The following is a 25,622-nucleotide window of genomic DNA, read 5'->3' on the forward strand; positions in this document are numbered from 1 at the left end:
CTCCCCCGCCCCCAGGGCTGCGGGGTGAAGGAAGGGCCAGTGGGCCAGTGGGGCACAGCCCAGGCGGCTCTCTGACTTAGAGGAAGACGCTTGGCTGGAGAAGGGTCTTTGAGTTTTGCAGTTAATGTGACCGGCCTTGGTTCCCATCCCAGCTTCTCCGTAGTTTAACTCTCTGAGCGCTAGCTGACACAGACGCAGTATCACCCTACTTTCCAAGATGCCCTGGGGACAAAATTCTCACAGTGGCTGGTGGGGAGAAAGTGGACCAGAGAACTGAGGCAGGGGTGCTCAAGGCACAGTCAGAAGGGGGCAATGTTGCCTGAATGTCTTATTTTAGATTTTTTATTTTGACCAGAATTGTCTATTATTACATATTTCTCTAGGGGAAAAGAAAAGCAGGCCAGATTCTTCGGAAGCTTGAATGTGATTCTGCTGTGGCCCTGGCAACTCTGCCAAAGCAGTAACACGGGCTTAATGGTCTCGCTGAGTCCTCTGCATTCTGGAAATGAGTTTCTCAAATAAAAACTGCTTTCTGAAAAGTCCAGGAGAGCAGCAGGCCTGAATGGCTCACCCACCAAAGCTCTTTCCATTCCAGGATCTCTATTTATAGATCGCAGGTCTGTCCAGGACAAAGCCCTCAGCCTTCAGCCCGAGACAGGCGGACGGGAGTTGAGAAAGGTCGAGGGCAGAACCCTGGAGGGGATGAGCGTGCAAACTTGGGAGAACAAGGTGACAGCACCGTGCCGGACAGGGGCACCAGGGCCCCTCGGGGGTGTGGCCGCTCCTCAGGTTCCCCTCAGGCCAGGCTGGTGTGAGGTGAGGACCTGGTCAGAGCCAGGACGCTGGGCCCAGACTGAGGTCGGGTCTTGGCTCCACCACCCTCCATTCAAGCAGCCCTGGGAAAGCGGCTTGGCCTTTCTGTGCCTCAGTTTCCTCCTTTATAAACTGGGGGTGTTGCTGATAACATGACCCCTCTCTGGTTGTCACGAGTGTCACTTAAGTCACTACACGTGCAGTGCTTCCCACGGTCCTGGCACACAGTGGGCCCCGACCCCCGTGGGCTGGCTCCTGAAGGCTGACTGTATTCATTATTCTCCACCATTTCACAGAACAGACTCGAGCATCCACCGATTTCGGTATCCGTGAGGGGTTCCTGGAACCACCTGCCCGCGGATTCAGCTTGTGTCAGCATCACGCAGGGAGGCAGCAAGGGAGGCACAAGGCGGCCAGCAAGAGAGGCACAAGGAGGTCAGATGAGATCTCAGAACCACACCGGGTAGAACCAGGACTGTACGCCAGGCCACCACCATGACTCCAAGGAGTTGCCCTCTCCACGGAACCGCAGGCAACGCACAGAAACTACAGAAGGGACGCTCTGCGGCTCACGGAGCGGATGACCAGGACAACGACAGGAGCTCCTACCTTTGCACCTCGGTCACCTTTCGGTCCCGGGAGTCCCAGTTCCCCTTTCTCTCCCTACAGAGAAAGATAAAATGAGGAAACATTAGCACTCACCAGAGTGTAACGGCCGCCTCTTCCAGGTGAGAGCAAGGGGACCTTGGGCAAAGTATTGTGTTTTTCTTCCCAACCTGCCCTGCCGTGGTGAAAGCCAAGTTCAAGGGACAGCCTGTCAGGTGCGTGTGAAGCACCGAATTCTGCACCTGACAGGTAACAGCCCCAACCGCTCCCACACATTTCACCTGAAGCTGCTCCACCCTTTTCAGAGAGACCCCGCAGCCACCGTCCTTCTGCTCCAGCCCTCGGACCAGAGCGGCCCGATCCCCTTCCTTTTCTCTTCCATGAGCACTGAGGACATATGCTCTAATCCCAGCCTGAATCACCACCCATCCCCCCAGGGTCGGAGACTGCAAAGGGGGCTTCTCTCCTCGGGCACAGGCACGTGGCCCTGCTGGGAAGACACTGCCGCCACTCACCTGTTCTCCTTTCTCTCCCCTCACGCCTGGGAGCCCTGCCTGTCCCTGTGGAAAGAACACGGCATCCCTGTTCAGTGGGCTCTCAGCAAGGGGGCTCTCCCGTGGTCCCGGGTGAGGGAACTGTGCTCTCTACCGCCTGCCATCCGGCCCCCCAGACACCTCTGGCTCAGCGGGGGTAACGTGGAAAGCAAATTCGAGCAAGTCTGCTCATGGGGAGTCCCCACGTGGTCCTCACTTTGCTACTCCCTCCCCAGGAACCCGTTTCGCCTCTCTTGCTGTCTGACTCCTCCTTCCTCTGGATCAGCCACGAGGTCACCTCCTGGCCCCCTCTCCTGACATCCCCCAAGTCTGAGCGAGAGGGACTCCTATGCCCCCCCCACCTGCATGGCCCCACTCGCTGCACCTGTTCAACTGCTCTTGGCCAGTGGTGGTGGCCCCAGTACCCACCACAGCGACAGATGCGTAGGACATGCCGACCGTCATGGGGTAAGTAAATGAGCGCACGACGGGAAGGTCGTGAGCTCCAGGGAGACAAGTGACACGAGGCGTAGCGTATACTAACAAACGCACGCACTGAACGAATGAAGGTGGAACAGACCTTCTCTCCAGGTCGGCCTGCCGGGCCCTGCTCCCCAACTTCACCCTGGAGATAAAATAACAGACACCCCATCATTTTCCACTCGCATTGCAGAGATGGCCGTCATCCCAGCTGGTCCCACACCCTCAGAGCCCCCGTCAGCCACAACCCTCGATTCTCACACAAGCAGCACAAGCATCACAGGCTTTGAAGACCCGAGTGGTCCGCCTTTCTGGAGAGAGGGCGTCCACACTCCCTCACGCTGTCTTCTGCTTCCCTCAAAAGAAACAGCTTCTGGAGTTGCCCTGACAGCATTTAAACAGGTTGAGTCCACTCATCCTGAATCTAAACACTTACAGCTCAAAACAACAAGGAGGGGCTTCCCTGGTGGCGCAGTGGTTGAGAGCCCGCCTGCCGATGCAGGGGACACGGGTTCGTGCCCCGGTCCGGGAAGATCCCACATGCTGCTAGGATGGTCACACCTTTGCAGTGGGAAAGGTGCTGGGGGGCTGAGTTTGGGTAGAAAGCATTTCGAAGGCCACCTGAAGTGCTTCCTGAATCCTAAGCCAAAGCACAGCCCATGGAGAGCCGGGCAGCGTCCGGAATTCTTGACACGAGCCAAAGAGGCGATGCATCCGCTCATCCCACAACCAGTCCCTTCTCTGGGCTGACTCAAGACCCGCCGCGTCCAGGACGCAGCCATCATCTTCTTTGAAGATATTTATCTTTAGCTGGCATGTTGTCAAGATAAAGTAACTAGGACTCCTGCCAGGTCTCCTCTGAAGCTACAAAGTATGTTCTAAAAGCATCATAACGGCAGAAACTCACAATTTTGAACTTTCTAGATAAATTTTTTTCAAGTATCACACTAGAAATCGTACAAAAATGACACGTGAGCTGTAGTAACAGACCTCTCTGAACCTTCCAGCCATTAGGGGTGAACATACACACAAAACACGGAGAAGGAAAGATGAAAGGAACCCCCGAGGGCACCTCAGTTTCACCCCAATACTTCTGACTGATCACCTTCACCCACAGAATCGTGCACAGGGAACTCGATGGGAACAGATTCTTCTGAAGACTATTGAACGGAATGTGAAAATTCACACGGTGTAAGCCCAGAAGGGTGTGGCAACTCAGAGATTGGAGGAAACACAGCTCTAAGGTACGGGGGACTCCACAAAACCACGGAGTCCAAAAAGGAGAGTAACAGGGAGCGACGCAAATGCTGCAAGTTCCTTCTGGGAAATGCCTGAATTTCAGCCAATCCCTCAGACCCTGGAAGGTGGCCTTGGTGCTTCTAAGACCACGTGGTTCACCTCTAACCAGCACCTCAGGGCAGAGCATGCGTGCTTCGTCCATGCTGTGACAAAACACAGCAAGTCACACATCAGTCACTGGGGATCATTATACATGTTTTTTTAAAACATGAATGTTGAGTCTTAAAACACGAAGGGCCGCTGTGCTCGCAGGTGGCAGTGGCGGCTCGCTGTGTGCCGACGGGGGCAGGGGCCAATAATCAGAGTCTGGGGTCCAGGGCGGGCGGGAGCCTCCCGGTGGGCACTCTGCACACTGAGTCCCGCCGGCGGGCGTCCTTGAGACAGCTTCGGTGCGTTATAACCTGCGGTTTCCATCTGGTCTGAAGAATGCTTGCTCCTTGAAAAAGCGAGGCAGCAGGGAACCCAGGGCCCCGGGATTTACCCATCGGCCCTTCACTGGCCAGCAAGGTGAGTCCAGGCCGCAGCTGTGCCCTCGCTGGGCGGTTTGTGACCCACCCTCCACCCAGTGAGCCCTCGCCGAGAGCCCGCCAGGTGCCTGCCTGTGGGCCAGGGGTGGGAGCTGGTGGCCGAGAGCGGGTCACCGCCTTAACTAGCGCTTAACCCGGAGGCCCTGTGACGGGAGGGAGAGGGCTCCCCATGCGCTCGGCTGTGTGCACACACGCCTCTCCGGAAGCAAGGCGCTGTGCACACGCACACACCGTGTACACACCCACGCCACCCCCCCATACACATACAGATACGCACACACGTACATACGTTCACCACACACACACATGCCACACCACACATATACATACAGATACACGCCACACCACATATATACATACAGATACGCACACACATGCATGGCACACCACATATACACACACACATGCACACACACACCACACCACATATATACATACAGACACACACACACGCACATACACACACACGCACGCAGAGTCCAGCCCTCTCTCTTCTGTACCCACTGCACCCGGAGCCCAGGCCACACCTGAGACGCTGAACTCTACAGATGAGCCCAGCCGCGCTTCCTTGCTTCTATAGGGGTCAGGGGTCAGGGAGCATCGGAGGGAGGGAAAAGCTTAAGGGACAGGAGAGAGAGAGAGAGGAGGGGGTATTGACCCCCTTGCCTCTTCCCTCCCAGGACGAGCTAGGCAACGATGCTGGCCTTCTTCCCAAGGCTCCCGCTCTCTCGGGGGCTCTCTCCTCCAGCTACACGGCTCCCAGGTTCCAGGAACGCACTGCCCCCTTGCTCCTCTGCCCCAGGGGTGGCATCCATTGTCACCAGTCCAGGGTGTGTCACCATGGACCCCCTGACCCCGCCCTCGGCCTTTCAAACAGCCCCTCTGCAATGACCCCGGCTGTTTCCTGCCACACTCCAGCTCATACAGATGCTGGGCCCTGTCAGCTGAGGTTCACACACAGCCCCAAACACACCGTTTAGAATAACAGACGTGATGGGGAAGGAGTCCCTACCCGCGGGCCAGGCTGTCCGGGCAAACCGTCTGCCCCTCTGTCTCCCAGGGCTCCCTGTAAGGAACACAAACGGAAGTAAACAGGAGGGGCTGGGCTTGGAGGAGACAGCCTCAGGACCAGGTCCAGGCTGGAAGGAAGAAAACTGCTGGGCCTTAGGTGTTACTGAACCTCTTCAAATGTGTGCGACCACGGCGACCAGAAACCGCAGCTCAAACCACTTCCTAGATGCCATATTCAACGGCTCTGCTTTCGATTTATAAAGACATAAGTGAACGGAAATGAGGGATGCAGAGGAGGGAAGATATTGCCTAAGTGCTTTTGAGATTACAAAATACTTGGTTAGCCCTTATCTTTTGTCTTGAAAGATGAGCGAGGAGGATGGAGAATATTTACATGAAATGCCCATAAAATTAAGTTGAATCCATACTTATTCTATATCTTGTCATGAAAAAGTTAAGCTTCTAAGTCTGCTTATGGAAAAGGATGATGAATTTTCCTATAACATCCAAAAGTTGCCTTTCGAGGACGGCTGACATTCACCCTTGAGCTTAACGTCTGTTATGAAAAGGTGAAGTTCACTTGTTAAAATTTTGGCTGTATGGTTTTTTAATTGTCCATCTGAAGTGGGTAGACTGTGAACTTGCGTCCCAATTTTATGATAGTTAACCTCTGACTCTTTCTTAATGATCTTACTGTAATGAGCCCCACCAGAGTATTTTCTAAACTGAAGTCTCTTATTATGTAAGAGTATCTGAAAGGCTTTTCTCCTTGCAAATAAAATACACACACATTTCTAACAGAATAATTTTAAAGCCCTAGGCCTCCAAATCCTTCCCCAGTTACCTAAGTAGGAATAAGGGGCTCGCCCATATCTGACCTTGGAAATCCAAACATTTCCAAGCCCGGCATGACTCGGAATCCAAACGTGATCCAAGGCCCAGGCAACCAACAATCAAAAATCTCTTCAGCTTCTGTGTTTTGGGTTTCCAAACTCACACCAACCTTTGGTCCTGGCAGGCCTGGGGGTCCGTTCAGCGCATCCTTTCCAGGAGGTCCCTGCGCCAAGAGGGAGAAAAACAGACCAACATGAAAGGCACGGTTAGGGAAGCGCTGCACTGAGTTGCTGCAGCCGGAAGCTGGTCGGCACGGTGGGCGAGACACGCAGGACTGGTCCTGTGTTCCAGCTCTCCGGTGGCGCTCTCGCTGCTGTCAAGTGTCTGTGGGTGAAACTGTGTGGACCACGTGTTCAGGAACGTCTGTGGGTGACGGTTAACCACGTGTTCCAGGTTTGGACCCGTTCGCCTGAGAGTGGGCGTCACGGCCCTTAATTTACGTCGAGAGCCTTTGGCCTGGCCTGGAGCTCAACGGGGCCGAGCACGCTGGCATCCAGCAATCACGTCCCTTCATCTACAGCCACCAATGGAACTGTGGTCCAGTGACAAGGGGACAACCACTGTGTGCTGCACAGTCGAATTTCCCTCTGTCACCTTTCTCCAGCGTCCCAACCCCCCGTCAGCTCTGTGGGTCGCACAGGCTTTCTGTATCCACAGCCTTCCCCTCCTCTGCTGGCCCCATCAGAGAACCGGCGGTAACGAAATGCCTTCCGGACAAGCAGAGGCCCCCTGAGGTCCATCACCAGGCCTGGGAGGGCCCATCATGGTCACATGGTATCAGAAGCTCAAGGCCACGCCTACCATCCTGCCCTGAAGAGCTACAGGCCAAAACGGCAGGAGACACCCAGCTTCAGTCTGCACCCGCTTCCTTGTGTGGAGACATTAAGGTCTGATGAGCTCTACCCTCAGGACTTAAAAGGAAGGAGAAGGCCCAGACCCCCAGGATCTTTTCGGCTGGGAAAGAAGCAGCACCATCGGCACAGTGACAGGAAGAGCTCTGCTGCACCCTGGACCGTGTCTCACGTCTCCTCCTCCATCACTTCTGCGACCCTCTGGCAGTGGCCCTACAGACGAGGAGCCACACTTTAAACAGCAAAGGACTTTTGAACGTCCCTTTGAGTTACAAGAGCACAGGCGGTGGCCTAGGGAGAGGGTGCTCCAGTCTGCATTCCGGCTGGGGCCATGGGGGAGCGGCCCCAGGAGACAGAGCACATACGTGACAGGCACCACGGAAGGAAGAAGGCAGGCTGGGTACCAGGGTCCTGGTCCTGCCGACAGGGAGGAAAGGGCACGGAGCGTCACCCGCTGGAAAGCGGCCCGGGGGGCAGCTGAAAGGGCCCGGCCACTCCCGTCACAGAGGATGGGGGAGACGGGACAGTGCAGGGAGGGATGCCCTGGTCACTCACCGCCTGCCCAGGGTGCCCAGGTTTTCCTGGGAAGCCGATCTCTCCAGGCAAACCCTGAAAAGGGAACCAGAGGGGAACCTTCAGTCTGACCTCTTCCGAGCATCAGCTCACTTCTCCCAGCACCTCTCCTGGCAGGAGCCCAGGTCTCCAGCTCTGACGAGGGCACCCAGGGGTGGATACCGCTCGGGGGCACCTGGCTGTCCTTGGTGTGGGCCACGGTGAGATGTGGAATCGTCACACCTCCAAGGCTGGCCGGCGCAGGGCTCGTCTGGTCTGCAGTCGGGGCCACCGGCACCTTCATTCCTGCCTGGCGGGATGGGTGGAAACACCTCCCTCTGCCCCACCCAGTGGGACCCCATCCCTCCGCTTGGCCTACAGGGAACTTTCCCAGAGGGCTCCTGAAATGCGGGAGGGGAGACAAACCACCCGCTCCTGAAAGACCTCAGAAGGACGACCCCAGCCCCGTGTGTCTCTCCCCCTGCATCTGTAGCAGCAGCCAACGATGCGCTGTGTAGCTCAGATGCTATTTCCAATCGAAGGGGCTGCAGGGCTGGCTGCCGGGGGGGGCCCTCCTTGCTCATGCCTTTGCTCTGCTCTCAGACAAAGAGCGAACACGTGGCTCTGCACCACGATGTCCCCGGCTCCCAGGGCCACAAACCCTCCATCTAAGTGCCCTGGGGAGAGAAAATCAAAACCAATCTCACCGGGGGGCCTCCGGGTCCAGGGGGGCCTGGGACGCCAGGTGGTCCTGGGGGGCCCTGCAGAGAAAGAGTACAGCCTGGGTTACAAACGTGCGTGGAGCAGCCTCCTGGTGACACTGTCCTCTGAGAGGGAAGAGGGATGGGGACCAGTGAAGGGGGGTTCCGCCGCTTTACTTGAAATACTGCATTTTTTTCAACAAAAAGTAACAAGAGCAAAAAGAGAAGGTCTGAAGTAAAATTTGCAAAACGGTAACGTGTGTACTGTCTGGCTGGTGGGATAATTTAACTGTCTGTTATATCATCCATTCCAATACATATTTAAAATATGTGAGCATTTAAAATAAATACATACGTGCGTGAACACACATACACACGATGGGTTAACCCATTAACAAAAAGCTTCTAGAACAGTGGTTCCCAAGCATTATTCAGCATCGAATCACCTGGGGTGAATCAAGAGATCTGTTCAAACCCTCTCTCTCTCCACTACACACGTTCTAGGAGATGCACCTCTGGCCTTTGTTTGTCCAGGTGTCTCTCCAAATATGCCCTCCCTCCCCTGTCTCGCTGCTCGGATGGATGTCTCCACCTTTCTGAAATCTCCTGCAATTCCCCAGGCAGAATTAATCGCTCCCTCCCCCAAGCCGAAGGCCAGTGCAACAGTTCTCATCTGACCCCCGGGCCCCCGAAGGCAGAGCCCCCCTCTTGCTGCCCCCCGCATCTCATCTTGCACAGCAACAAGCCCAGGGCTTGGAATAGAGCAGGTGCTCAGTAAGCGTTTGGAGAAGTCAACTGCATTGAACACAGCTGAGGAGAGCGCTGTGCATTCCGAGAGAACAATACATCGCCACTGGAGGACGATAAATACTAAAAAATGGCCAAGGTTACCGCTTCCGCGGACAGTTCCCTTTTCTCCCTCTGGGGGCGCTGGTGAGTCAACAAAGGGCAGAGAACGGCGACGTTTACAGAAGAGAACTTTTTGGTGGCACCTGGACCTGGTTTTCCACGTAGCTCGCTCAGTGCTGGAGAGCCTTTGGGGAGAACGTCTACTTTTATTAGGAGACATCTGCTTGGGGCTGGAGCAACTGAATGGCCAGGCAGAGCTGGACAGTGGCCCGGGTGGGTACAGATGCAGGGTCCCCCTAATGGATGAGGGCAGAGGTGGGGGAGGGCACCAAAGGCGGCTGGTGACCTCCCCCCCATCGTGGCTCAGTCCTGCTCCAGCTCAGCTCCGCTCACCTCCCGGCAGAGCAGGAGCCCTGCAGGTGGCACTCCCAGGACCCACCCCTCCATAAGGCATGTTCCAGTTGACCTTTTTACATCGCCCTGACCTCTGAGGCTCTCACAGCAACCTCAACCCCACGGAACTCATCCAAGGCCCCTTCTCCCCTCAGGCAGCTCTCTCTGAGAGCAAATGGGATACACTTAGCTTTCATCCCTCCTTACACTCCCTGTGATGCTGACGGCCCCTGGAATGCACTGGCCTCTTTCAAAGTGATCGTTCCAGGAAGCTGGCCTCCTGACCCGCTTATGACGCTGACCTTGTTTCCCCTTCCTCCTCCGTCTCCTGCAAACGTCCCTGCGGGCTGCTACCGTTTGTTTGTTTCACTCTCACAGCACGTTAGGGTAGACAGATCTCTAGGGATCCTCTACTGGAAATTAAACCTCCTTGTTTAACAATAAAGAAACCTGAGGCTCAGAGAGGGTAAGGGCCCCATCTGAGGTCACACAGCCATCGTCTCCAGTGGATCCTGAGCAGTCCAGCTGCTGCAGAACCACCTGGGAAGCGCGTCGTAAATACAGGTAAACAGGCCCCTTGACTGGACTCTAAGGCACAGGTCTGGGACAAATTTGAGGGGCCAGTGACTTCGGAACACTCCCCAGGTACCTGTGGAGAGCATCCAGGTCTGAGAATTACCTGTCTGGACCAACTCCATGCAGCACCCTAACTACCATCCTCACTGCTGCTAATACTACAAGCCCAGGGTTCCAGCAGGGACCCTTGCAAGGAGGGAGCAGGAAGCACAGGTGTAGGAGGCCGAGGGGGCAGCGCCCTCCGTTTAGGGTTTACTCTGCCCTGAGCTACACGCATTTCACCTCCTCTTAATCCTCACGCTAATCCTTTCGGGCGGGCCCTGTTCATCCCGTTTTGAAGATGAGGAACTGGAACCTGGAGGAAAGGGAACCGGCATCAGACACGGTGGCATCCAGCACAGTGTCCCTGGTCCTTCACCCCCTCCCTTGTGAAGTGTCTGCCAAGCTCCCCGCCCGCCACAGCCAGTCCACCCTTAAACAGCCTCATCTCCTAAAAGACTGTCTGCGCGTTAAATGAACTTGGGGCTTTCAAGCCCAGCTCTGTGATCTCCGAGTCCACCACCTTCATAGGACCACGGCACCCGGGTCGTTTCTCTGCAGGCGGTATGGGTTAATGAGTATCTGCCTGTTTGATGCTACCAGCTCAGGGCCGAGAGCAGAATCCCACACGGTCATCAAATAACCACTGCAAGGGCCTTACAAAGAGGTGGCGCTGGAGGGAGTGGGACAGCCGCTCCAGACGCGGCCACACAAGGGGCTGGCCAGTGGCCGTGGCTTCCTTTCCAGCCGGCCAGGGGTGCCCTGCAAGTCCCAGCGGGAAATGTTAGGGTGAGGGGTGGACAGCAGTCAGGATTCAATTAGAGCCAGCCTGCCCCGTGGACGCTGCCCCGGGGCCACACTGTGGCCATCAACGGCACAGTGTACATCTTCCTCCCAGGAAGGCTGTGTCCAGCCCCGCCAGGTCAGAGTGGACTCAGCTCCAGCGAAACTCCGTTTGTTTCTGATACCAGCGCCTCTGCAAGCCAGGGGCAGGGAGTGCTGGGGAGATGTGGGTGCACAGGCCCATCAGCCATCTACACCTGGCACTCTCAGCCAGCAGGGAGCAAACTGGAATTTTAGGGCACCTAGCATACGCCTGGCCTTCTCCGAGGTCTCTACACACAGGGCGCCATGACCTCGGTGGTCCCTGACTCCCTGGCTGTGAGCCCCGGCACTCAGGGTCCACACGCTGCAGGAGCTGATTGTCAAGGGCGCGAGTGGAACCCCAGATATGCCGCCTCCTATCCACGTGGCGAGCTCCTGGCCTTGTGGAGGTCCACTTCCCCGTGCTCTGCAATGGGGGTATGAATCCTACAGCCCCAAGACTGAACATGACGATGCAGGAGGACAAGAGGTCCGGGCCTGGTCGCTGAGGGAACAGAGCAGTGGGGTGCATGCCCCATGACGTGCACCCCGATTGTCCTAGGCTATGTGGCAGCCTCCGTCCTCTCACGGCCTGCATGTGCAAATGTTCTAGAGAATGTTCTCCCTCCCCCAGGAGGCTTCAGAGGCAAGGAAACCTCACATCTGTCACCACCAGCAAAAGGGCAGCGTGTTCATGAGTGAGAAGCATCGTGGAGTCTGGGTGCACAGGAGCCCCGGGTGGAAGACGAGGTGTCGGTGGGCGACAGGATGCTGGCAGCACCCGCTAATGCCACGGAGGGGAGCGGGGAGTGGGGAGCGAGCAGGCAGAAGCTTCGGTCCTTACATCAGAGGCCTCACCATAGCCATGACGTGGAAACAACCTAAATGTCCATCAGCAGATGAATGGATAATGAAGATGTGGTACATACATACAATGGCATACTACTTGGTCATAAAAAAGAATGAAATAATACCATTTGCAGCAACATGGATGGACCTAGAAGTTATCATACTAAATGAAGTAAGTCAGACAAAGACAAATATCATATGATATCACTTACATGTGGAATCTAAAAAAAAATGATACGAACGAACTTATTTACAAAACAGAAACAGACTCACAGACATGGAAAACAGACGTGTAGTTGCCAAGGTGGGGGGAGGATGCAGTGGGAGTTTGGGGTGAGCAGATGCAAACTATTATGTACAGGATGGATAAACAACAAGGTCCTACTGTACGGCACAGGGAGCTGCAGTCAACAGCCTGGGATAAACCACATGGAAAAGAATATGAAAAAGAATGTGTATACACGTAACTGAGTCACTCTGCTGTACAGCAGAAATGAACACAACACTGTACGTCAACTACACTTCGATAAACTTGTTTAAAAAGCGGCTTGAAACCCAAAGACTCTGCACTATTACGCCTCTTTCATAGGTGAGGACATTATTAGGGTTTCAGGAAAGAAACGTGGCTAAAGGGAAGTCAAGGCTGAAAGGCCAGTCTCCGTGCGGCCAGGGACTCTCCGAGGAGCCAGAGGCAAGTCACCCTCCGCTCGTCACTGATGCAGACGTTGTGCGCGGACCAGGCGGAAACCAGGGTTCCAAGGACTTGTGTCCGGAGGCGCGTCCTGCGTGCGTGTGTTGAGGGACACTCTCCTGAGCTCCCACCTGTACGTCAACCAGGGGTGCTTTGCATCTGTCTAGTTCATACGTGTGGCTTTTACTTTTAAAAAGCAGCTGTAAAGATTGGACAAACTGACTGCTAAATTTTCTCCCAAGCTTTAGGGATAAAGTATGAAGAGTGGGAAATAACTTCAAAAAACAGAAACAGGGAGCGCCCAGCATTTTCCCACTGGATTTTAAGGCCCAGGAGGGCAGAGACCGTGTCTGGTTTTGTTCAGCATTTTATTCCCAGGGCACAGGGACGATGTTCAATCACCGTTTACCGAGGAAAGAGTATTAGGAGTGGAGGTAGAAACGAGGAGAAGGGAGGTGGCGGGGGGCAGGCGGATCCCTCAAGTCCTGGGCCACCGCCCGCTCTGCGCAGGGCGCTCCCACAAGCCAGGATGCAGGATGTGGCTTGCCAGGCCCTGGAGGCGTTAGAAGCTGGTGAGGGGGCTGCGATGACAGAGAGAACAAGTGCGGAAGCAAGCGAAGGGACAATTTGGGGACTGGAAGTCCTAGGGTTGAAGTCAGCGTGACTGTAACTGACGGGCTGTCCTAGCTGGGGCTGGTCAAGGCAGGCCCCGCAGAAGGGGCCACAGTTAAGCTGAGAACTGAGTGGCCAGAAAGTCCGGGGAAGGGAGAACAGTGGGTTCAGGGGCCTGAGACTGGATGGACCTCCGTGCGTCGGCAGGACCGACGGGGTCAGTGTGAAGGAGTGAAGTGAGCAGGGGACGGGGACAGGGCCCCGGGGAAGGTGGTGGGGTGCCGCAGTGGGAGGGGGCAGCTGGGAGGCAGGTGCGTTGCTTCAGGGCTGGGGGCCAGGATGGCTGGGATCTGGGCTTTGGAATCGGGACAGCGAGAGCCCATCTGACTTGGTTGTGTTTGGAAGGAGAAGTGGACAAGACTCCACAGCAGGTCGGGTGTGTGGAGCGAAGGGACGAGGACGACCCTGAAGGACTGGATAGGTGATGGGGCCCTTTGCCGAGGCGGGGACGCTGCGGCGGGGAGCGCACCTGGACGGGGTGGGCACCAGCCGTCCTGCTGAAGAAGGCTGAGTGTTTGATGCGAGTGTCTGAGGCACCGGGTGGAGCTGCCCAGGGGCTGCAGCTCGGGGAAGGGCTACTGCAGAATTAAACGCAGACAGGAGAGAGTGATAAAAAAAGAGGGGTGGCCTCGTATGGCTGGATTAACGAAGGTGTGCGTGACACCAGCTCAGCTCATGGGAGGTTTGCACCCTCTTCTCTTTTTATCATCAATAAAAATACCTAAATAACCCATTCATCTAATTATGAAAGAGAGTGACAAATGAGCCAATAGATCTAAATGTTAACAACAAAATAACTGCTTTAATTATTACTAATAAAAAAACTATTTAATGACTATCAATTAACCGATAAGTCTACTTATTATTAATAGAACGTTTGATCCTCCTTAATACGATGGTGGCTAAACAGCTACTTAATGTGCTCAGTGATTACAGTGATGATGTATAAATAACCAATTAACCCAATTATCATTATTAATAATGGAATGGCAAATAACTATTCCTAATAACCACCAAGTTCCAGTTGGAGTAGATTTATAAAACTGGATGGAATTTGAAGATGAATGAAAATTACTTGCATAGATTAGCACGGCAATCACACTCCCTGTGTGACGGTAATGTTTGCTTTTTCCGGAAGTTGTTCCTGACTGTGAGTCCTTCTCTCAGTATGTAACTCCAGGGGCACGATGACTGCCCCCCTCAGCAGGGTTCCTGTGTAGAGGCCCAGGACCTTGAACCCACTCAGCCGTCTGGGGTTGGCCCCTTCCCTGGCTGTGTTCCCGCCAACTCAAGAGGCTTCCTGCCCTCCTGACTGCAGCACCGTCTTTGCATAAACAGTTGCCCAGACCAGACACAGATTTCCACTTTTCCTGGGCTGCCAGGATACAGGAGCTACCACGTAGAATGTGTATACTGAGTCTAAAACATTCCAGCAGGTGAAAATTTTCATCTTGAAAGAGGCACCAAAAGCATCTTCTAGAATGCCAGCCGCCCTGGGGCTTGGCTCACTCTGAGGCCGCAGTGCTGGCTCTTCCCGTTACAAGCAAAGCTAATTAAACTCTGAGCTCAATTTCTTTAGACTGTAAATGGACTAAGCATTGCTTTCTCACAGGTGGTTATTACAGGTGGTTACATACACGATTATATATGAACACCAAGGAGAGTGTTTGACAAGAGCAGAAACTAAACATATGTGCCCTCTGCCCTCTTCTCATCAGAGCAGGAAACCATATGACTTAGTTTCTGCTGCAACAGAGCCAACCTTGATTTTCCAGATCAGCGTAGGGACCCTCCTCTGGGCCCGAGAGAGGCTGACGACCTCTCCCCCAGAGCCAGAGCTCTGAATACACCTCTCCCAGGACTCAGCTCAGAGGACTGTCAGACTCGACGTGCATCTCTTTCTGCCCCGTGACGTCTGGCTCCTCTGGGCACGGACAGTGGCTGCCAGGTTTCCCGTCGCCAGAGCTGACTCTGCACGCAGCGGGTATTTAGTAAACTCCTGCTGAGTGAGTGAACCAATGAACCAATGAACCAATGCACGATGGCAAGCAGGAGAAAACCGTGGCCAGGCCCAGGGAAGGTGAGCATTCAGATATGTCAGGAAGGGGGAATTACAGAGATGGGCAGTGATCCACCGGGGAAACACTGCTCTCAGTGTGGGCGTGGTGGGCTTGAACGCAGCTTTGGGTCCATCGGGTGGTGATCCAACGCGGGGTGCCAGGTAGGACATATTATACACTCTACGTTGGTTCTGAACCACTGAGATCCCCGAATACATCGGGCGCCCTATTTCTGGCAAAACCCCTGCTGTGGGAAAGCTGATTGCGTTTTTATCCACAGCCCCAGCTCAATGCCTGGCATTCAGCCAAGATTTGCTGAAGGAAAATGGTTTCAAAATTAAAAATGAAAGAAAGAAATATATTTTCCAAAGTAGTCAACAAAAATTTATAGGGAAAAAAATCTGTAACTTAAAGCGATTTGATGGAGCTGGGCTTATGGTGAATTTTTGAAACACACAAGCTTTGCTCACTGGAGAAAGCAAGGTCATAAAACAAATGCAAAAACACTCCTTCACTATGAACATCAAAATGCCAGTGAATGTGTAATCTTTAGAAGACGGTGAGTAATGGCTGACTTTACAGGCCCTCAGCCCGGGCTGCAGCCTAACACAGACGCGAGGGACTGAAATGAAGCCTGGGATTCGTGTGCGGGGTGCCCGTCACACACCTCCCGTGTCAGCGTGGGAAAAGCGGGTTTTGGAAGTGCAGTTAGCAGTGTCCTCTGGGGGGTGCCTCCCCGACAATGTCAAAGGACAGTGTGGTCAACACCATGGGACTCGGGCACGGAGGTGGAGACGGCCCGGAACAGGCGGGCGCCGGAGCCGACCATTTACCACAGCACAGGGGCGGCCCGTGGACGAGCCCTTAGTGATCCCACCTGCCTGCCTGCCTGCCTGCGGCCACCACACCCAGGAGGACAGGACAGCACCCTGCCCGGTGCTCTCTGCTCCTCCGGGACCCCCCGCCATCACCCGGGTCACATCCCCTCATCTTCTCTTCGAATCGCCCTCCCCTTTTACTTTTCTTGGTATTTGTGACAAATGATGAGGTTGAAGTTCAGAAGGTAAAGTGACTTGTCCAAGACGCCACAGCCAGAAAGGGGCCGAGGGCTGGGACTCTAACCTCCTAACCTCCCCCGCCCCCGCCCCCACAACTGGGCTTCCCCCCCAGCACACTGCTTCCCCAGGATTCACCAACCCTGCTCCGGGGGAGGCTGGGGCTGGGGACTGGGTGGCGAGCTTTGGTGCAAGGGGCAAAGGGAGAATGAAGGGAGCTCCGGCCTCCAGTGCCGGGCGCCTTGCTCTGTCCACACTAAGGTGTATGTGTCGGAGGCAGGGGGTGCTCAAGTGACACACACAGATGAGGGGGCCTGGGAGGGGGGGAGGTGTCTGCTGAGCGGCGCATGGCCCCGAGCGAGTCTCTGTGCATCTGCGAGGCTCACCCCTCGTCTGTGAAATGAGGTGACCCCGAGTCTGCCCACCTGGCGGGCTGGCTGTGGAGGTCCACAGGGGGCCACAAGGACAGCACACGTGAGGCTGTGTGGGAGTGGGGAGCTGGACGAAGCCTGGGGCCAGAGGACGTTACACCAGAGCTGAGTCTGAAAGCGGAGGGGGAGCGAGGCGAGGAGGGGCAGGGGGAGGAGATGAGGGTCTGCCCTCCTCCAGGCCTAAACCCCTCCAGGAGACCAAATGGCCATTCTCCCAGCACCTGAGATGGGAGGCAGGGGGAGCAAGGGGCAGAGGGAGGGCGAGTGTCCCACTGAACATTCTTTTTAATGCTCTGATGCGGTGACCATGCAAGATTCTGGTTACAACCTGAGAATCGTTACCCCATCACTTATTCAACCAGAGCAAGCAGTGTTGCTAGGAAGAGGATTTAAAGACAGTAATTACCTGCTGCCCCAGCAATCCAGGGATTCCAGGAGGGCCGGTCTCACCTTTCTTTCCCTGATATGGAATTTAAGAAAAAAAAAAAAAGGTCATGAAGAACCCAGGGGTAAGACACGAGTAAAAACACAGACCTACTAGAGAATGGACATGAGGATATGGGGAGGGAGAAGGGTAAGCTGGGACAAAGTGAGAGAGAGGCATGGACATATATACTCTACCAAACGTAAAATAGATAGCTAGTGGGAAGCAGCCGCATAGCACAGGGAGATCAGCTCGGTGCTTTGTGACCACCTAGAGGGGTGGGATAGGGAGGGTGGGAGGGAGACGCAAGAGGGAGGGGATATGGGGATATATGTATATGTATAGCTGATTCACTTTCTTATAAAGCAGAAACTAACACACCATTGTAAAGCAATTATACTCCAATAAAGATGTTAAAAAAAAAAAGCAGCAGCCAAAATTAACAGGCAGGCAGCGCCCGGAGCCCGTCTAATGGCACGTCTGGGGCAGACTCCCTGATAACAGCCCGTCCCCCTCGGGATGCCCTAGGGGAAGCAGTGTGGGATTGGGAAGAAGTCTGGAGTCAGGGACGCTCCCCTTTGCATGCCGGCTCTGTAACTTGGATGATTTTGGTAACACATGGCCCCAAATTCAAAAAGTACAGCAAGGTTTACCTGAGAAAAATGTCCTTATCCTGTCCCCTGCCACTCAGTCCCTTTCCTTGAAAGCAAATAATCCTACCAGATGTTGGCTAATCTTTCCAGAGGCATCTTATGTTTAGGTAAGCTTTGCACACACACACACACACACACACACACACACACACACACACATTCTCTCCCTCTCCCCCTTTTTTTCTTTACAAACTGTAGCACGTCATTCAATCTACTGATAAACTAGGTTTTTTTCACTTAACAATTTAACCCAGATGCATCCTGTATCAGCATGTGGAGAGCCACTCCATTCCTTTCCACAGCTACATGGTTTTCACCATAAGGATGAAACGTGATACATTGCAACTCTGGGCAGGTAGGTCATTTGGACCATTTCTGCTCTTCTGCTGTTAGACTCCACACTGCTGTGCAGGACCCCAGCGGGTCATCCTGTGCGAGTGAGCTGTCTCACTAAGCCTCAGAGTCTATCCCTTTGAACAGGGGTGAGGTGTGTGCTGCTTAGCTACACAGCACACGGCGTGCGTTGTGTTACAGCGGAATGTGAATGATGGAAGGCCCGTCTGTTTGCTTTCTTTTGCTCACAGTTGTTCTCATGACGTCAAAGCACTGCAGTCAGAAATGAAAAGTAAAACAAGACTCTGAATGAGAACCGCATTCCTTGAGTACCTGTTTTGTGTCAAACCCTCTTTTGGGGTTTCCCACATTTCCCTTACGTCTTTACTCTGCAGGACGCCCCTGTGACGCAGGTGTTCTCAGTCCCACTGGGAGGTGTGGAAACAGGTTCAGAGTCAAGTCTCACATGTGACACAGCTAGAATGTGACGGGGTTAAGATTCAGCCCCAGATCTGTGTGTGCTGGAGCCTGTACATGTGACTCTTACTTCCCAGGGCTCTGAAGATGACTAAAGTTCTACAAAATATCTCTATAATAGTCTAGACTGCTAGATTACAGGAGCTAGACGACGTCAGCTCCTTCTCTCTTTCTGAAACCCTGGCCCTCTCCTGTCTCTGCCACTGGACACTCTGGTTTGTCCCCGTGTGCTCCCCCATCCCCAGAGGGAAGGTGTCTTTACGACCTTGGACCGTGCCAGCCCAGCCCTCCGGGGTCCCGTGGATCCCACCTTTTTCCCTCCCCTCCCCGCCACCATGTCTTGGGAGTGCGTAGTCGGTGCTGAGCCCAGGGAGCGGTCCTGGGGCGCCTCCACCCACAACCTGCCCCAAGAGGCCCCTTCCAGGTGCTTCTGCCTGGAATGCTGGTTCCCAGGTGCCCACATGGCTCCATCCCTCAATTCCATCTGGTCTCTGCCAGACGTCCCCCTCACCCGAATGCCTTCTCTGACCGCGGTCCCCATCCCGCCCTCTCTCCCTGCCCCGCTGTATTTCCCTTTGTTTCTATCACCACCACATACACTGTTGACGTTCGTACCTGCCAACTGCCCGTCTACCCACTGGGATGCTCGTCTGAAAACAAGGACTGGCTCTGCTTTTCTTCAGTGCTACATCCACGGGCCCAGGACAAGGCCCGCCGCGTGGTGGAGACTCAATGAACATTCGCGGGCTGGATATGTAACTCGTCCCTTCGGGACTGATGTGGTCCTGAGCCAGGAGAGTGGCAGTGGGAACAGCCATGAGAGGGTAGAGAGAAGGGCTGTTAGGGAGGAAAGCCATTGGCAGACTTGCAGAGAGAGTGAGGGGGTCTGATTTAGAGGCCCCTGGACCTGCACCCCTTGAGCTGGAGCACATCAGCCTGGAAGGCGCGATCAGGTCTAGGTCAGGATGAGTTCCTCGACGCTTGTCAGGTAAAATTCAAAATGCAGTCACAGACACCTTCAGAAGGGAGCCGAGCCCAGGAGGAGTCCGTCTGGGCATCCGTCCTGCTCTGATTACTGAAATCATCGGGAGCTGACCATGAGAGAGCTGAGAATGGCCAGCTCCCCTTCCTCAGCGAATGGAAACAAGACCTCTTCAATTTTCTATCTAGACGGACACCCCCTCCACCCGCTTCCAAGTTATGCCACAGCGTTATTTCCAAGATGGATAAACCACTTCCCTTCGAGGTCAGCAAAACGGCCTGGTGAGTAGTCATCAGAATTCAGAACCCAGGCCAGAGACGTTTGGAGGAGAGGCTGAACGCAATGAAGGGCTAGAACATTTAGCGGTTGGTAAGCAAGGACCAGATGGAAGACGAAGGGATGAGAAGGTCTGGGCTGTGACTGAGCAGAATCACTAACTAAAGCGGCCACATCTGCTAGGGGACGCAGCTGCAGTTTCCCTCTTGCAGAGGACCCGCCACTGTTTGAGGGATGTATGAGTTCTCAGCAGCTCTTCGCTCTGCTGGAGCTTGGGGACTGTATGTAATGACACACTAATGCTCAGAAGACGAACACCTGAGACGATAAGGAAATGTGCAGAGGGCATGGAGTCAGGAGGTTCTCCAATGCCAGGGAAGTCAGTAAAATGGGCCTGAAAAAGGAGAATTATGGGCAGGTCGGAGAGGTGTGGTAGGAGATACAGAAATGCAAAGCAGTGCGTCCAGAGGAGCAGACATCCCGAGTGTTAGATTTTCAGCAAGAAGGAAAAAACCAAGATGATGGCAAGAGGCCAGAGGAAGAGAAAAGCATCAGAGATTCGTGATCGCGGCAGTGTCACAAGGCAGCCTCTCCCCCAAGAAAGGCATACGGTTCGTGGACCATCGATAAAGGGGCATCACCCAGAGAAATATCACGGTAACGGCTCTGTCCAGCTCCAGCACCTGCGCTCACATCTCCTCTACCCACAGTGTCCGGAGCTGCCCCGGTGCCTCTCAAAGCTCTCCTCCCTCACCTCCTGCAGCCACAGCCACGAGAGCTGACCCCGGTCACGTGCCCTGCCCCTGAGCCAAGCTGTGCCGGCAGGTTATTCTTCCATAAGGAGGAAAGAAGCTCTGTCCAAGTTACTTGCCGCCTCCTTATCTAAAAGACATAACATCTGAGTTTTATTTGGAAATTGACAGACCACGTGATTCTGACATGCCTTTTCAGTCTCGCATCCAGCGGCCATGTTCCCAACCCTAAGCAACAGCTCACGTGGGCTGCTTAGCCTGGCCCCAAAGACCCCAAGGACTCCTGGCCTCTGGAACTTGGCCCACCAAGCCACCTGTCTGTAGGACGCATACTCCATCTCAACTTGTCAAAGTCTTAGCCCAGTCCAGTGCCACCTCCTCCATGAAGTCCCAGCAATGATGAGAAATAATGGCAAAGTAGGGCAAAAACATAGTTGAGACGCATTCCCTGGTGTCACCCAAGAGCTCGTGAGCTAGAATCGCCAGGGATGGGGCATAAAGCTTTAAGTACGTAGTTGCAAGGACTCGGTCACTCATTGTGATCAAAGGGAGTCTCTATGTTCTTTTCCCAACCCCTTTCCTCTACAATATTATAAGAAAAAGAGTTCTAAATCTGAGGTAGATGAGGACGGGCAAGCCATTTAAAACTTGCTGAATCTTAGTTTCCTCATGTGGAAAATTATAATCATTGTAATTATCTGAAAAGACAGTAGCAGAAGAAATAATTCAATATTTGAGGAAGTGATTTAAAAAGCATAACAAAGCGTCACGCAAATGTAATAGATAGTTATGAGAATGAGAAGGAAGATGACGGAGGCTCTGATGGAGAAGAAATGGTAACAGCAGAATTCTGCTCTTCTGAGTCCCCGGCGTGGGTGAGAGACCACATGTCAAGCAGAGTTGGTTTCAAAACCACCACCTCCCAGCAGTGCCACGGAGATTAAATGAGATAATGTCCACAAAGTGCTTAGCACAGGATCTGACATTAAGAAACACCTAGTGGTGGTGGTGCTGCTGGTGGTGGTGGTAGAGGTAATGGTGGCGGTGGAGGTGATAGTGATGGTGGAGGTGTCGATGTGTTGATGGTGGTGATTATGGTGCTGCTGGTGGTGGTGACGGTGGAGTTGACGATGGTGCTGATGGAGATGGTACTAGTGATGGAAGTGGTGCTGATGGTAATGGTGGTGATGGTGATGGTGATAATGTTACTGGTGGTGATGGTAAAGCTACTGGTGGATGTAGCAGCAGCTATGTACCCTCTGCATTTTGCACCCATACTTGGGTGTGGGGATTTGAGATGTGCTGGCCAGCGCCAAGGTCTGCAGCAATACAGAACTGTTTGTTAACAATAAGCCGGTTCCTTGTCTTTTTCCTTTTCTGCTCTTTTAAACTGCTAGCCAACACAACGTCTGGATAAATGTTTGTAATTTATCACAAGGGCGGATATTTCAAGCCCTTCTGGATGCCAGGATGCTGAGCGAGACCAGTATTTCTGAGGCTGCCTGTCTGTCTGTGGAGAAGAGGGAAGCCTATAAATTCAAAAGAGCAATTCCTTCCCAGCCAGGACGCGTTAACACAGCCATGCGAGGGGCCATTACCCGATGAAAGGATTGCTTGTGCAAGTGGTTCTAATATGAGCCGTATGGTCTTTTTGCTCAGTCCCTGTTCTCCATGCCTCCAAATGCCAAACGTGATTATTTTCTACCGGTTAGAGCTGAAACCAGGTGCTCAGAGAAAACCTAGAGGGTCCTGAAATAAACCTGGCTCCACGCCACGAAAGGCATCCAACAGTGGCCTGCGAGCCAAATGATGCCATTACCATCTGGCAGAGCAGAGAAAGGCAGGAAAAAAGGCTTTACAAATGGAAAAGTAAAACACATTCAACCCAGGCTGCCACTTACAAAAGACCACTAGTGTTTCTCTCTCTCACATCTACTAGAAATCAGGGCTGATGGCCTGATCGCTGCAGCCACGGAAGACCCTCGGCTCCAAGGGCAGAAGCTAGAGATTAAAGTGACAGGAGCTCAGGGCATCCTTCAGAACACGCACTGGTAGTTATAAGGGGTCCTAGGTCTCTCCAAGGCTTCCGCCGAAAGGACTGCTAGTGTCCAGTTTAGAATTCTGGTGTGTAAGTGGACACACACACACCATTCTAAAGCAAAAACAGGAAAGGTTTGGAGCCAGGACAACCTGAGTTAATCCCTGCCTCACCATTTATAATCTGTGTGACGCTGGATAATCTGATTTATACCTTCAAGTCTTGGTTTCCTCATTTGCAGAATGGGATTAAAACTGCCAGACTTCATAGGAGCCTTGTGAGAATTAAGTGAGAAACATGTGCAAAAAAAAAAAAAAACAAAAGAAAAAACCTAAGTGCCTGCTATGCAGTGACAATTCAACCAATATTATTTCCTTCCTACCTTATATTAGTTCTATACGTGTAGAGGTTCTGTTTTTAACATGTTTTTTTTTGTTTTTTTTTGCGGTATGCGGGCCTCTCACTGTTGTGGCCTCTCCCGTTGCGGAGCACAGGCTCCGGACGCACAGGCTCAGCAGCCATGGCTCACGGGCCCAGCCGCTCCGCGGCATGTGGGATCTTCCCGGACCGGGGCGCGAACCCGCGTTCCCTGCATCGGCAGGCGGACTCTCAACCACTGCGCCACCAGGGAAGCCCTTAACATATGTTTTTAAAGCAACTGACACAGTCGGGCCCAGCAAGAGACATGTGGTGATCACTGCATCTCTAGGAAGAAGGGGAGCACCATATCTCATAGTGTCCCTTCTTCGGTTCTCACCTCTTGATAAGAGAGAAGAGAAGACAGAAGATATTAAGAGAATGATCAGAGGAACCAAAGAGGCTGTCCCCAGCTTGCGGGAGGGGCAGTGACAAAGCCCTGAGCAACCTTGAGCAGTTAGGTCATTTAATATTTCTGGCATTAAATTTCTCACTGTTGATCTCAGAGATTCCTTCCACCATGATGATTCTCTAGCTTAAACATTCCAAATTTTACATTGTTTAAATGTCTGACAACATGGAACTCTCTTAAGCAAAACTTTTTTCCCCCTCCTTTTTGTCCAGAGAGGAAAGAAGATATCTAGGCTATTTTAGGTGTGACTAGGACCACAGAGCAAGATGAAGGCCAAGTAACAGTAAAGGTACTAAAGAAACCAAGTGTTTTTCTTCAAAACTGAGCACTCTAGACGCGTCCAGATAACCAACAGGCACATGAAGGGGTGCTCAACATCACTAACCATCAGGGAGATGCAAACCAAAACCACAATTAGACGTAACCTCACACGCGTTAGAGTGGCTATTACCAAAAGACAAGGAACAACAAGTGCTGGAGAGGGTGTGGAGAAGAGGGAAGCCCTGTGCACTGTTGGGGGGAATGTAAATTAGTGCAGCCACAATGGAGAACAGTATGGAGGTTGGTCAAAAAAAAAAAAAAAAAAAGGAACTACCACATGATCCAGCAACCCCAATGCTGGGTATTTACCCAAGGGAAATGAAAACACTACCCTGAAAAGACACATGCGCCCCCATGTTCACTGCAGCATTATTTACAACAGCCAAGCCATGGAAGGCCCCTAAGTGCCCCGGGATGCAACAATGGATAAAAAATAGTGGTACACATACAAGAGAACAGCAGACAGCCATAAGAAGAAGGACACTGTGCCATATGCAACAAGGATGAGCCTCGAGGGCGTCATGCTAAGTGCAATACGTCAGACAGAGAAAGACACGGTGCCGCATAACCTCATTTATGATACGGGATCTAAACAAACCTGAACTCGTAGGTAGAGCGAACAGATTGGTGGTTGACAGAGGAGACAGGGGTAGGAGGTGGATGAAACGGGTAAAGGTGGTGAAAACGTTAAAAAAACAAGTTGGACATTCTCTGTCGAAGGCCAGAACCCAGGTGGCCAGATGGCCAGTGCTCGGTCCTGTTCCCCCCACACCACCCAAGTGTGTCAGCCCGAGAAAGCAGCACTCAGGTGTGATCCATTCCCTCTTGCACACTAACTGTACCTGACGCTCATGAATGACGTTATACATTTATGCATGTTTTATATGCTTATATATATTTTCATGTTTATTTTAATGCATGTATAAAAGCATACGTTTTTATAAATGTGAGGCACTCCTCTAAGTGCTGCAAATACAAAAAGAATGTTCTTACAGACTTACATTTTAGTGGAGATAACAAAAGTAAACAAATTCTCAAATAAGAAAAATATAAGTCCTCTACAGAAAATTAAAATAGGCTGGTGTGAGAGTGACAGGATGTCTATTTTGGGGTGGATGATTAGGGCACAAGAGTTCTTTGTTTTTTTTTTTTTGAAAAATCAACCTCGTGCAAGCTTTTGAGTGTCCAAGTGCCTCAGGAGCCTGGAGCCAGGCTGGTTCTGCTTCGGATCATTCAGGGTTCAGATGCACTTGTAGCAGTGCCCGCTCCAGCCGAGACAGCACTCCCGGGCCCCAACGCCCTGCTCAGACAAGCAGGAGGAAATCTGAACCTCAGAAAGGCTTGAGTACCTTCTCTACCTCCACCTAAGGCAGGAAGCAGTGGGGCAATGAGTGCCTAACACCCGCCTCAGGGGGCAGCAACCATCTCCCAGGGCTATGGGCTCTGCAAGATGGGGGTGGGGAAGGGGGTGGGGATGGGGGTGGGGGTGGGCGTGGGGGTGGGCGTGGGGATGGGGGTGGGGAAGGGGGTGGGGATGGGGGGGGAAGGGAGTGGGGATGGGGGTGGGGAAGAGGGTGCCTGGCTCCTGCCCCTCCCCTTTCACTATGTCATTGTGGAAAAATACCAGCTTTGTCCAAAATGAATGCATTCACCTCGCCACAGATTACACTGTCTGCCGGTTGCTAATCTCTAAAATAAAGGGCCCGGATCCCTTTCCCCGCCCCGTGTTTTAGTCTCAGTATCTCAATTCCCAGGTGCCTGTGGCTTGTCACTTCTCGTCTCTTCTCTTGT

The 25,622-nt window shown here is 53.1% G+C and overlaps 1 protein-coding gene across 1 annotated transcript in view; it reads right to left on the minus strand.

Moving 5' to 3' along the window:
- The window catches only part of COL22A1 (collagen type XXII alpha 1 chain), a 268,416-nt gene that overhangs the window by 95,223 nt on the left and 147,571 nt on the right, over nt 1-25,622 (minus strand). Inside the window, exons 23-30 of the mRNA XM_030875888.2 lie at nt 17,153-17,206; nt 8,274-8,327; nt 7,570-7,623; nt 6,273-6,326; nt 5,271-5,324; nt 2,533-2,577; nt 1,935-1,979; nt 1,423-1,476 (exon numbers count right to left, since the gene is read on the minus strand). Of these exons, the coding sequence (XP_030731748.2) occupies nt 1,423-1,476; nt 1,935-1,979; nt 2,533-2,577; nt 5,271-5,324; nt 6,273-6,326; nt 7,570-7,623; nt 8,274-8,327; nt 17,153-17,206 (414 nt within the window). The remainder of the gene's footprint in view (nt 1-1,422; nt 1,477-1,934; nt 1,980-2,532; nt 2,578-5,270; nt 5,325-6,272; nt 6,327-7,569; nt 7,624-8,273; nt 8,328-17,152; nt 17,207-25,622) is intronic.

This window comes from Globicephala melas, chromosome 17 (genome assembly GCF_963455315.2).
Source record: "Globicephala melas chromosome 17, mGloMel1.2, whole genome shotgun sequence".
Classification (NCBI taxonomy): domain Eukaryota; kingdom Metazoa; phylum Chordata; class Mammalia; order Artiodactyla; family Delphinidae; genus Globicephala; species Globicephala melas.